Below are 12,281 nucleotides of genomic sequence, written 5' to 3' on the forward strand. Positions count from 1 at the left end.
TGCTGGGCTTTAATGGCGTAACTTTAAAAAAAACAAAACAAGAATACTTTTTTATTATGGTGTATCTTTATTAAAAAGTAATAACATCAGTAACATTTCATATTGACACAATAACAACACAGGAATCAGTTTAACAGTCTTATCAGACACGCAGAAAAAGCAAACACGCTACGAAACCGAACTCCGCTCAGGTCCGACCCCCTTCAATGATGAGTTCAGGTGATTGCGAGTGCAGCGCCACCACGCATGGATGGACTCAGCAGGAATAAGCAGGAATTACGTTCATTCGTGCAGATGTTTGGAAGATGGAATGTAATCAGTGAATAAACACAACATTGACATATCTATCCTATTCTTTTTTTTATTCTGGGAACCTTAAAGTATGGAAACTAATGTTGAGAGATGGAGATCATTGCTGTTTAGAGCTATTGTTCAGAGCTTCTTGTTACTGCCAGATTGTCCGCCCATGCCAAGCAGCCTGTGTTAGATACTGTAGATTCGATTTTATACATACACCATTTAATAAAAGTAAAATAACTTTTTTTCAATAACAGGTGCAGGTAATGAGGCCAGTACTTCCTTTTTTTTGTTGCTGTTATTTTACAGATAGTTTTTTCTAACAGCGTAGCTATTGAAGTCTTAGTTCCGTCTGGGCCTTGACCACTCATTTTGGTCTTGATCAAACTCATTTAGGTCTCTTCATGGTCTTTTTATTATTTTTAATTAGATAATTTTTTTGGCTAGAGTGCCATGCAAGCCTTTTCTATTGTTTTTTGCAGAGAGAGACAGTGTGGAAAGGGGAGATAGAGGGGGGAGACATGCGCGAAAGAGATCGCCGGGCCGGGAGTCGAACCCCTGATCTCCACGCCGAGGCCGAGCCTCCGTACATGGGGCGGCTGCCTTATCCACTGCGCCACCAACCGCCCCGTCTTCGTGGTATGTTTGACCCTGGTCTTGATATTTGCCCTACTGTTGAGATTCTTGACGCTGGAGGAGTTTTTCTTTATTATGTCCTTCGCTTACTTTAATCATCAACACTGCATTTTCTCTCATGACTGTCAGGGAGTGAACTCGTTGCTTCCAGCCTTTCTTCCCCTCAGATTTCTCTCCCTCAATGAGCAGGTCGATGTACTCTGGAGTGGAGAGAGGATTCGGCTTCAGTGCTATCTCTTTAAGTCTGTTTAGACACGTGGCAGACATCTCCATGAATTTCCCCACCTGTTCCTCCACACGTTTGTATTCAGCATTCAGTTTTTGGATCAATGCCTGAACGGGCGTCTTGGCCTTTGAGGCATCCAGGTACTTTTCTTTTAGCTCTTGCATTGTTTGTTTTTCTTTAACTTCCTTGTACTCCCATCTGTACTTCTGATTGAAATGTACGTTCCAATAACATTTATTTGGACACTCATGACAGTATCCACTCGAGTCCATTGCAACACAGCCTGCCTTTTTTTTATCATCTGCAATGTGGCAATAACGGTGGCAGGTGAAACTACACTGCTGACAATTGGTGATGTAAATTCCACTACCAGAAATCATTTCTTGAAAAGGCTTTATGATGGTGACTTCAAACTCAAAGTTTTCATTTCTGAGGATCTCTGCCTCGTGCTCTTTAAGAATTCCAGCTGTTTCGTGAATCTCCTCAAGTGTAGCTAACCCAAGTTTAAACTGCCTCTGCAGGTTTTCAACCGAATTCTCGAGCTGCTTTCTCTCTCTGAGGACCTCCTTGGTCATTTTCAGGCTTTTGGTTTCTATGACATTCAAAGCAGCAAAGAATCTAGTCATGCTTTTTGCCCCCATGTCCCAAAACCTCTCATCAAAGCCTCCTTCATCCTCATCCTCACTGTTGTCTGCTGCAGATGATATGTTGCCTGCAAACAATGCTGAGTTGTTGAATTTGAAGTGAACAGGCAGCCCACTTTTTGCTTTAGGACATGGGACCTCTCTCATCGCCTCTAGAACTTGTGGCTGCTGGCCATCTGCGAATGTCACCAGAACCCTGATGTTTTCTGCCATATCTTTGCCGAAGATTGAGAGCACGGAATCAAACACATACTTCTGTGACGGCGTGAGTCGTGCCAAAGACGCCTGAGCTACAAAACACACAGCGTCAATCTCACTGACGCCATGCTCGGCAGAGAAGAGATTACGTAGCTGTTCTGTGATCTCTCTGTCTCTTGCTATGCCTCTTGTATCTCCAAAGCCTGGAGTGTCAATAATGGTCAGTGAGTGATCTATTTTAAAGCCTTCCCGATGGTTGATTTTGTACACGGTGACTTCAGACGTCTGGCTGTGAGCTTGTGATGTCAACTGACCCTCATCAACTAACTTAAACCGATATGAATCCTGCCATTCAACACCTAGAATGTAATTAATCATCCCATTGATGAGAGTTGACTTCCCAGCACCAGTCGCTCCGAGAACCATAATGGTTCGATTAGAAGTAACCTGTTTGGATTTCTTTCCGAAACTGAAATATTTGCACCCATCTATGTTGAGTTTTCCTTTTTTCAGGTTAATTTTATAAACAGGGAGAGGTCCTTTCTCGGATTTTATCAACTCACTTTCTCCTTTAATAGCATCAGGAAGCCGTTCGGGGGATTTGGAAAATAATCCAGCCATGTATTCCATTTTTTTTTTTTTGAATGACTACCTTTACAGTGAGATGGTACCAGGACCAGCCGTCTGATAAGGTAGTAGCTAGTTCTAATCCGATAATATTCCAGACTCGTCGTCTGTGTGGTGAAAGTGTGTCTTCTGCTCTTGAATGAATGAAGTGCTCTCAGGTCCAAATCTGCAAAAGATGACATGTACAAAATATAAATACACAAAATTCAACCCTTGGTTGCATCACTATTCTATTAACAGGCTCAGATCACTATTTGGGGTAGGGCTGTACCATATATTGTTTCAGCATCAACATTGTCATGTGCTGCATGTTCAATAGTCACACTTTAAATATTCAAATATTCTGATTGTGCCAAAGTTATACACTCTTTACACTGGCCATATGTGTGGGATATATGTTGTATTTTATGTTTTTTCTTAATTAATGTGATGAGAAAGGGTAACATAACGTTACAGTGTGAACGCAGCAGTGCAGTCGGCCTATTTGTCAGTGAATAAACTAGACACAAGCTATGTTCCTGTGTTGTTGTCATCCAGCTGATAATTAAACTGAAGTTATCCCTGAAGTTAGCAACAACACTGGCTGCTCTGGCTCACTTAAGGTGGGCTGACCTTTAAGATGGACCAGCATTATTCTCCTTTCAGTGACAATCTGCTCCTCTGAGTCTCTTAGCTTTTTTTTATCTTTAATATTTATTTAACTGTGTAACTGACAGCAGGTTAAACAGTTCATTATGAATATCCCTACTGCAAACTCTGCTCTGTTTGTATCAGGAAAACACAAAGCTGAATGTTTTCAACGTTATTGTTAAAACTTTAATGGTATGATATTTAGTATCAGTACTCTGTATCGGCAAGTACTGAAATGTATGTATTTGTACTCGGTCTGAAAAAGAAGTGGTATCGTCTCTATTAGTCGAAGCTTCATATTCTGGTGCATTCACGGCTTCTGACATTTATCTTTCTGTTCCCACAAAAATATACAGAGAAAATGGGAATGGTTTGGGTATATTTACAAATGGTAATTAATTATGAGTTATCTGATCAAAATGTTTAATCGTTTGACAGCCCTAAAAAAAATAAATGATGTTTTCATGGATGAAAACCCCCAAATGAACAACTGTAATCAGACTAATTGATTACTATGAGTAAGTTATTTGAACAGCATTTGGAATGATTCTGTCCCAGCTTTTTGATCCACATGAGCAGGTGATCACTATAACTGTGATCATTAAGTGGTCTCCTTTGTAATGATATAAATAATATAAATATTATAAAGAATTTAAAAAAATGTTTTTCATTCAAATCGTATATTGTCAAATCTAATAACACACAATAACCCATTATTTTTCCATAGATGCAGCACTCAAATGTTGTTAGTGTCTATTGATTGTGTGTAGATTCTGTTCCAACTAAGAACGAATCACAAAGAAGAAAACTTGGTGAATATCTAAATCTTTGTGAAAATGCTTATGTGGATTTTAAGGTCTTTGAGCCGGGAAGAGAAGCTAGAAACAAGAAATCTTTTAAATTTTAAAATAACACCTAGCTTTTTTCATTTTTTTTCATTTTTATTGAAATGTTTCTTGCAACATATTGCATATCTGTTTAGTATTTGATGACCCTATTTCTTATACAGAATCCCCAAGTAAACGTGCACAAAGTGAGCCATGCTGTGTCTTGTATCTTACTGTTGGGTCAATATTTGTACACTCTGAGTTCAGCTATTGAGAACCATAAACGGTATTAAAATATTTTTTGCTGTATGGTAATGATGCTGAATGCACCAAACCAAAAATTGCTGTGTATGCTGCAATACATACGGTATACATTTTGGTTGGCCCCACCAAATCTAACTCCAAGGTTTTTAGAAAGTTGGCAGCCCTGGTTGTTGAAGTGGTGCAGTATGTACAGTTACCAACATGTTAATTGCGGCATGTAATTGAGGTTGGTTGCTACATCAGTTTGAAGGGTACATAATGGATGTAAGTAATAAAGAACAAACCTCTGTTGGCTGTTCTCAGTCCAGTTGTCCAGCTCAGGATCCAGCTGTTGATTGTCAAAATGCTGCTTGGGATTAACACCGTGTTCTCCAAATTCCTAAAAAAAAAAAGATAGATAGTTCCAGTTATTCAATTTTAAAACTTTATTCCCATTTAGGTAGGTGATAAGGTCCATTACAGCATCCAAATACCTTGGCATCCGGTCTAATGTGCTGCAACCGAGTAGCTAATTGGATAAGTTAAGATGACAAAATGCTTTATTGCCATCGCATGTTTAGGGCAGTGAGGTTTGCTTTGGCATCGATCAGCATGTCAACTTTTCTGCAAATGTCCCAAATAAGGTGGAGATCAGGAAATAACCTAAAGTTTCCTATATCCTGTTGGTTATATTGTCTGTCATTTCCAGTAATGTATAATGTATGAACATAAACATGTATCAGGGTGTCCTGCGGCGGTTTCCTGTTAAGGTGGCCACCTTAACAACAAAGGGCTGCCGCCTAAACTAACGTCTTTAAAAAAAAAATCTATATACTAGCGATATTCGCCGCAGTGTTTCCCCTACTATTGTACAGGCCTGGCGGGGCCGCCAAAAAAAACAATATGCCAAAAATAAGCCACCTATCAATTCATTCATAAATCAATAATCATTTACATTAGGAGCGCTTCCGCACAGATCAGCAGACTTGGGGGGGGGGGGGGGGGGGGGGTACACCCTGGACAGGACGCCAGTCTATCCTACTCGCAGCATCTCTTGTGTTTTGAGTAGTGGCGTCAGCTGATCGGCAACCTGTTGATTTTCCCTGTAGCTTCCGGAGGACTCGTGGTTGTTTGGTGTCCGTGTGAGCGTGTGCGTGTGAGTGGGTGCATGTGCGTGCGGGTGTGAATGAGAGAAACGTGTTGAGTGTGAGTGTGTATGTGAGTGTGTGACTCAAGGGGTTATGATGGGGCCCAGGTGAACCATCAGATTTAGGATTTCTGTTTGTTTTCTTTATTTCTCTTGGTTTTTCTTGATAATTGTTATAATATTATTTGTTTATTTGATTGAGTTTATTGTTTATGGTGGTTCCCTTATTAATTGTTCCCTTTTTGTTCCCTGTTCCTAGCATCTGAGAGCCAGCGGTGGAGGGTGGTGTTCCTGGGTGACGGTTTCCCTCTGCGTGCTGTGTGACACCTTTTGGTTTGTTTTCTCTACACATTAGTTTGAGTTGTTCATGTGTGAATGGGGTGCTCTTTAACTGAAGGATTCCCTTCCCCTCCTACCCCTCCCGGCTGTGTCTCCTCATTGTTGCAGGAACCCTTTATTACCCCCTTTGCCCCTTAACTTTTAAATTTGCAATATTGGTTGTGAAAATAAACTCATTGTTATAATTTATTGAAACACGTCTCCTGCCATTTTGGGTTACGTACCTGTGTCCTTTTTGTTTTACTGTTTATAATTCAATTTCACTTTAAAGGTCTTGGGGTGAAACCCCCCAGGTGGCGTTGTCTGTTTAAGTTATAGAAATTATAGATTGAGTAAATTCCCTTTTCATTAACTTTATTAATTTAATTAATTCTTGTGGTCCACCCCTCATACCGCCACACTCACATTCACACCTACGGGACATTTTGAGTCATCAATAAACCATGTCTTTGGACTGTGTGAGGAAGTCGGAGAACCCGGAGAGAACCCACGCTTACACGGGGAGAACATGCAAACTCCACACAGTAAGAGCCGAACCCGGGATCCTCTCGCTGGGAGGCGACAGTGCCACCCACTACACCACCGTGCAGCCCCTTATGCCGTTCCGCCTCGTTAAACCACCACGATGTCGCTTTCTACTTTGAAAACACGGAAAGTTGACACTGTATTTTGATAAGCTGTTGCACTCTTCAGACTCGTGGTGTGAGCGGAACCGGACCGGTACCGGAACCGGACCGGTACATTTATAATAAGAATGCCGCTGTGTGTCTCCGTCCAAAATTCGCTGCGCTCGCGCTGCCTGCTCGCACAGATCTGCTCGTGCGCACATTCGCTGATGCAGGTCGAGTGTTGTCGAGAAATATATGCAGAGACGTGAACTATTAAGCTGTTGAGTAAACCTATAACTTATATTTTACTTGATAAAATAAGACATTATGCACTCATATGTCGTTGTAGCGTTTTACAGTAGCCTATCTGTAGCTATTAATGTGATGCTTATCATTTTCCAGCCATACTCGGCTGGAAAATGATAAGCATCACATTGCATACGTGCGTCAGCACTTCTCCCCACTGGACGTGCTGTCAGACCGGGCTGTTCAGACAAAGTACCGGCTGCCCCGTGCGGAGATCCAACTGCTGATCACTTTGGTGTCTCCACACATCCAGAGAGCGCAGTGGGGAGCTTCCTGGAGGTGGTGGGGGGCACCGGCCTCAGCAAGGCATTGGTGTCACGGAGTGTGGCAGCTGTGACACCGATTTTCCTGCGCCATGCCCGGACCCACATAAAGATGCCCACCACACGGGACGAGGTTGTTTGGCTTGATACGGTCGACAGGCGCTTTTACTCAGCTGTTGTTCATTCAGAGCTATTTTTTTTCATTATGGAGTAAATAACCTCATTAAATAAATACGGCATATTTCTGTAACCAAAGAGAGAGAGAGAGAGAGAGAGAGAGAGAGAGAGAGAGAGAGAGAGAGAGAGAGAGAGAGAGAGAGAGAGAGACATTGGCCGCGAGGAGAACATGGAGAAGAGTTTCCTGGGGTTGGAGGCAGAAGAGATGATCTTTGCCAGGTAGAAGGCAGATTTAGCTGCCGAAACAGTTGAGGTGAAGTCAGAGAGGAGGTGGTGGTAGCGAGCAAGGTCCTCGTGCTGGCCCGATTTCTTCCATCCAATCGCGGTATTTTATTTTGAAAATTGCTTTTATTTTAAAAATTGACCGGATTGTCTCGTGTTTCTCTGTGTGATTTCCTGTCAGAATTGACGCGTTCTCTCGCGGCACGCGCAAAAAATAGAGCAGACGCCGAAACGATCGCTTCACGGCGCGCGAATCTGGGAAACGCGGCCATTAACTAGCCTACATATTTGGTTGCAAAAGCATTAAACACATGCAAATCATTCTAAAAGCTTACATTAAGTCGTGCATATATTTGCACTACAACTAATATGTTCACATAAATACTACAATAATCAGCAACTTACCATTCATCGGGAAGGGAGACAGAGTTGTGTTCAAGTGGAATCTGTAGCTCCTTTTATATTTGCACACACACACACACACACACACACACACACACACACACACACACACACACACACACACACACTCCGAGAAACCACCCTGCAAACACGAAAGTAAAAGTAACCTTGTTCCCTTTCAGCAGTTTAATGGCCTGATTTATAGACTTTTAGCATGCGATTACAATTAGATTAAGAATAAATGCATTTCAAATTTAATTTGACATAATGCGCTCACTCTTTCGCTCTCTCGCTCTCTCTCTCTATCTCTCTCTCTCATCCTTCTTTCAGCTCTGTATTTCTGTGTGTGTATTAAGAATGACAAAACCTGGGGTCAAATTCCTTGTATGTGTTCACACTTACTTGCCCATTGAAGCTGATTCTGATATACAGTATCTGAAAAAGCAAACTGCATCATTCCATTCAAAAGAATATCCCCAGTATATGTATATGAGATTGCACTCAAACATCACAGTTTACTCTGTAGCTCCTTGTGCAGCGTTTTGCACACGCACCCAGAAACGGGTTCAATGACTCGACAATAAGTGAAAGCCATTTCCCAGAAACACGGAAAGTGAAAGTGAAAGTGAAAATCACAGCCAGTGATTTCTGGGAAATCAGCCGCCTCCTGTTAATGAACATCTGTGGAGGGCGTTTCTCTTTCAGACACCATATAATGTCTGAAACTACAGCAGTGCCTCAGAGGAACGCTCACATTCTAGTGTAAGTACTCAATGCTGTTTGTGTTCGTGTGCTGTGGGATGCAACTGTCCTGCTGTCTGTTTCTGTTCAACAAAGGGCTGAAGCTGTGGTTAAACTGATGGAAACAGCAATGCAATGATGAATGCTGTGTGTTATAGGAGTCGCATCATGTATTTAATCAAAAGAAAAAGGAGTTATAGAAGTTCACCTTCTTTTTTACTTGCTACAACTTCCTATAATATCAATGGTTTATTCAAAAAAATATTGACGATATTTTGGCAAAAGAACTGTCAAGAATATTCAGTTTGTTATTGTTTATAGATTCACTTTTACATTTTCCACATTTTATTTTCTAATTGCATGATGTCCACACTAATTCACCACCAGAGTATGTATCCAGCTCTGTTGTATTCAGACCATTCAAATGTGAACACTGTTGATAAGATAAGTATGTCTTCAAGTAAAAAAAAAAAACAAGTCTTGAAATGTCACCTTTCATAAAAGTCTGCAGGTTGAAACTGGAAAACATACAAACAATGATACTGGCATTCTGGTTTTCACCCCAAAGCAGCATGTTTTATTTGACGCTGGTCTTGTGAGGAGTTTGTCTTTGTTCCAGCAACTGTACAAGCTGACGAGGAACTTACATCATTTCTGTTTTCTCTGCGTCGACTAGGAGATGGACCCCGATGCCAACAGAACAATAGAGGTGGCGGTGCTCGGCCGGCCGTTCAGCCTCGGGATGCTGTACGACTGCCGCCAAGATGCATTGGTTCCCGGTAAGGATCCGCTTTAACGAGGAAGATCAAACTGCTTAAATAGTTGGATTTTGTTATTTTAATATTAAACATTCAGGTTAGGTCTATACAAAAATATATACTGCAAATTAAATCATACAAACCGGTAGCTGCCCTAATACAGGCCGAGCCAAATAAATACAAAATAATAATGATTAGTATTTTACTTTATGGTTCTTTACAGAACACCGAGATAACAGAGCTCATTAATGAATTAATTCCCTCGTTACAACTGAGTTAGATATCATAAACATGTTGATTTTATTGTATCAGCACATATGCTGGGCAATTTACACAGTTTAAAAACATTGATTTATTGTGATCTAGGCTACATAATATGGAATGTGATGTGAGAGTAATTCAGAAATGGTGTCATTACAGAGCTTGGTCAGCAGAGTGCAGTAGACTACTACTTACAATAGTCACATAACCTAGCATGACACAAAACACAACACAACTATCTGTATTGTCAATCCCGCTTCCCCCACCACCATCAGACTTGTCTATGCTGCGAGAAAAAATGTCTGACAACCATTTTGCACATCCTTACTGTCAATTGAACATTATTTATTATAATAGTATTGCTATAGTGTCTTTTTCATTTTTATGGTTATTTTTCTATGCATGTTCTTGACTGTAGTACTTTGCTTTAGTGTTAATTGTTTGTTCTTTTTAATTATTGTGTGCACTTTACAACAAGGCAAATTCCTTGTATGTGAAAACATTGGCAATAAACCCAGTTTCTGACAATGAGTTGAGATAAAATGAGTGCACACAAAATAGGCCAATAAAATATTTAATTTCTTTTAGCCAACGGTAAATGATAAGCACACATTTTCACTACAGGTCGTTTGGATGGTATGCAACCTCCTTTTGATAAACCCTGTGATCCAAACAGCTGTTTGGATCACAGCTGACTACTCGCACTTGCAGGTTTTGGCAGTGCACTAGTTGTTGTTAGTTGTGAAAAGAGATATCTCATCTCATTAATCTTCTTTCTGCCTCATCAAAATGTAATTACAAATGTCTTGAATTTGAGTTTTGACTATGTAAATGACATTGCAAATATCTGTAGTCATGTCAGAGACAATTATAGCAGCTTGTTGCTATACAAATTTACTACGGCACCACAATCATTTGTCTTAGTTCCTTATGTGTGTCTGGAAACTATTATTTGGAGTAGTCAAAACTGAACAGTGACCTGTGATTGTCATTTAGGATATGTGTATAAGTGATAAGCACCCGTATAGGGGAATGCTATTGAAAGCTATTATCTCCAGATGGCAGGGTAATTACAGGATCACGTCCTGACCCCACTGCACAATTCAACTTGGCCTTAAACTATACTGTGAGAGAGGCAGTGAGGGCTCCAGAGTTTTAACTGTTACGGTTCACCTGAAGGGGGTGGTCTAGTGTGTGTTCCGGCCTATGCTTACACCAGGCTATTTCCCTATTTCACAGCAGTATTAAGGAGAAACTGCCCCTACTCTGGAGAGTGTTCATAAATTAACCCACCTGTCAATTGTAAAACAGATTGGTTACAATGTATTATACCAACAACATAATTCAATTGCAGAATGTCATAGAAAATATTTACAGTAACACAATTACAGGTGAGTACTCAGGTTTAGTATATAGACCTATTTTCCATCTTCATCAAACCTATTCCCACCGGTGAGATATTAACACTAGCTGACATTCATTAAACTACTAGCTTTAAACAGCCCTTCAATGAGTAAACGTAAACACATTCATGTTAAAGATTAATACAGGTTAACTTCACAGCATGAGCAGGAAATACTGTATGCATGAACATATTGTAATGATCAGAATGTCCTTATTACTATGGCCGTCCACAGGTGAATGTTTAGTGTGGTGTATGTGTAGGAATAGGCGCTGGAAGCAGTTCAGAATGTTCACATTGACGAGCGCACCATTCTGTGAAGTGTATGGTGTAGTGTGTGTGTGTGTGTGAGTGTGTGTGCGTGTCGCGAGTGCAAATGTTCACATTGTCCATTGCAACCGCGATGTGTGTTGTCAGTGTTTGCGTGCCAGGGTGCAATGCTAGGCACTGAGTTTGTAACTTGAAGTTAAGAGTGCAATAAGCAGTTCGCAATATTCACAATGTCCGGTACACTCTCTCATCAGTGTGTGCAGTGATATGTCAGTGTATGTGATTAGTGTAGTCAGCAGTCTGCAATGTTTACACTCAGTGGAGTAGTGGAGAGGCTGATTGGCAGGTAAATGGCTTACTTCTAGTCAGCCGGTGAAAGAATGCCAGCTATAGCTAGCGCTAAGTCAAGTGCCACAAGCACAGCTTGCGCCGCAGCCGAGCAGAGGTTAGCCTACTTAGCCGAAACTGGAAGGCGCGGGAAATCTTCTCTTCAGGATAACAGGCTGAGGCTTCCACAGTAGGTTAGCAATCAGTAAAACAATGAACCGGGCAAAAACATATAGCGACGCAGGCACGGCTACACTATACTAAACACTTTTGCCCTACCTGCCCTCTTATCTAAAGCATACATAAGCATCTGACTCCTCTTCACTTCTTCACTGTGCTAGCTCGCTAGCTTCAACACAGCAATATGTCTCCACTCACGTTAGCAGCGACCACCGTAACATTCTCCCGTTTTCTTCGGAAAGTGTCCTCCCTCCCCTCAAGCGCGTCCTCGCTCCCTGCTGTTCCTCTGCTCTCATTGGCTGACAGCTTTTTCAAGCATTCTTTCCTAAGCTAGGGGAACCTCAAGGGCAAATATAGCGATATGAAAAGGGGTGTGGAATTATGCAGCATAAATGTTCAGCGTTAGTCTGTTCATCCACAAGTGGAATGTCATTTATAGCCCAACCGATATGAAATTCTTTGGCATGATGCAGATTACAATATTACGGAGTAAAGAAATTCCGCTTTTGATAAATCAACCAATATTCATAAATATTGTAATTCCCTGAAA

General features: G+C 41.1%; 2 protein-coding genes across 3 annotated transcripts in view; one reads left to right on the forward strand and one right to left on the reverse strand.

The window, feature by feature from the left end:
• LOC311012962 (uncharacterized protein) overlaps window positions 1-12,281 on the forward strand; it is a 324,166-nt gene that overhangs the window by 305,034 nt on the left and 6,851 nt on the right. The window contains exons 1-2 of one of the 2 annotated variants that reach the window (XM_084008802.1): window positions 8,505-8,554; window positions 9,210-9,312. In XM_084008802.1, coding sequence (XP_083864928.1) covers window positions 9,213-9,312 — 100 coding nt within the window. In that variant the 5' untranslated portion in view covers window positions 8,505-8,554; window positions 9,210-9,212. Of the gene's footprint in view, window positions 1-8,504; window positions 8,555-9,209; window positions 9,313-12,281 lie in introns of those variants that run through there. The other variant, XM_084008801.1, reaches the window with a different exon arrangement.
• On the reverse strand, window positions 911-7,920 carry LOC311012699 (uncharacterized protein). Its single transcript, XM_084008313.1, has 3 exons — window positions 7,796-7,920; window positions 4,634-4,728; window positions 911-2,794 (listed from the first exon to the last, which is right to left on the reverse strand). The coding sequence occupies exon 3, from the start codon at window positions 2,629-2,631 to the stop codon at window positions 967-969; it is 1,665 nt and encodes a 554-aa protein (XP_083864439.1). The 5' UTR covers window positions 2,632-2,794; window positions 4,634-4,728; window positions 7,796-7,920; the 3' UTR covers window positions 911-966.

This window comes from Eutrigla gurnardus (genome assembly GCF_963514095.1).
Source record: "Eutrigla gurnardus genome assembly, chromosome: 4".
NCBI classification, from domain to species: domain Eukaryota; kingdom Metazoa; phylum Chordata; class Actinopteri; order Perciformes; family Triglidae; genus Eutrigla; species Eutrigla gurnardus.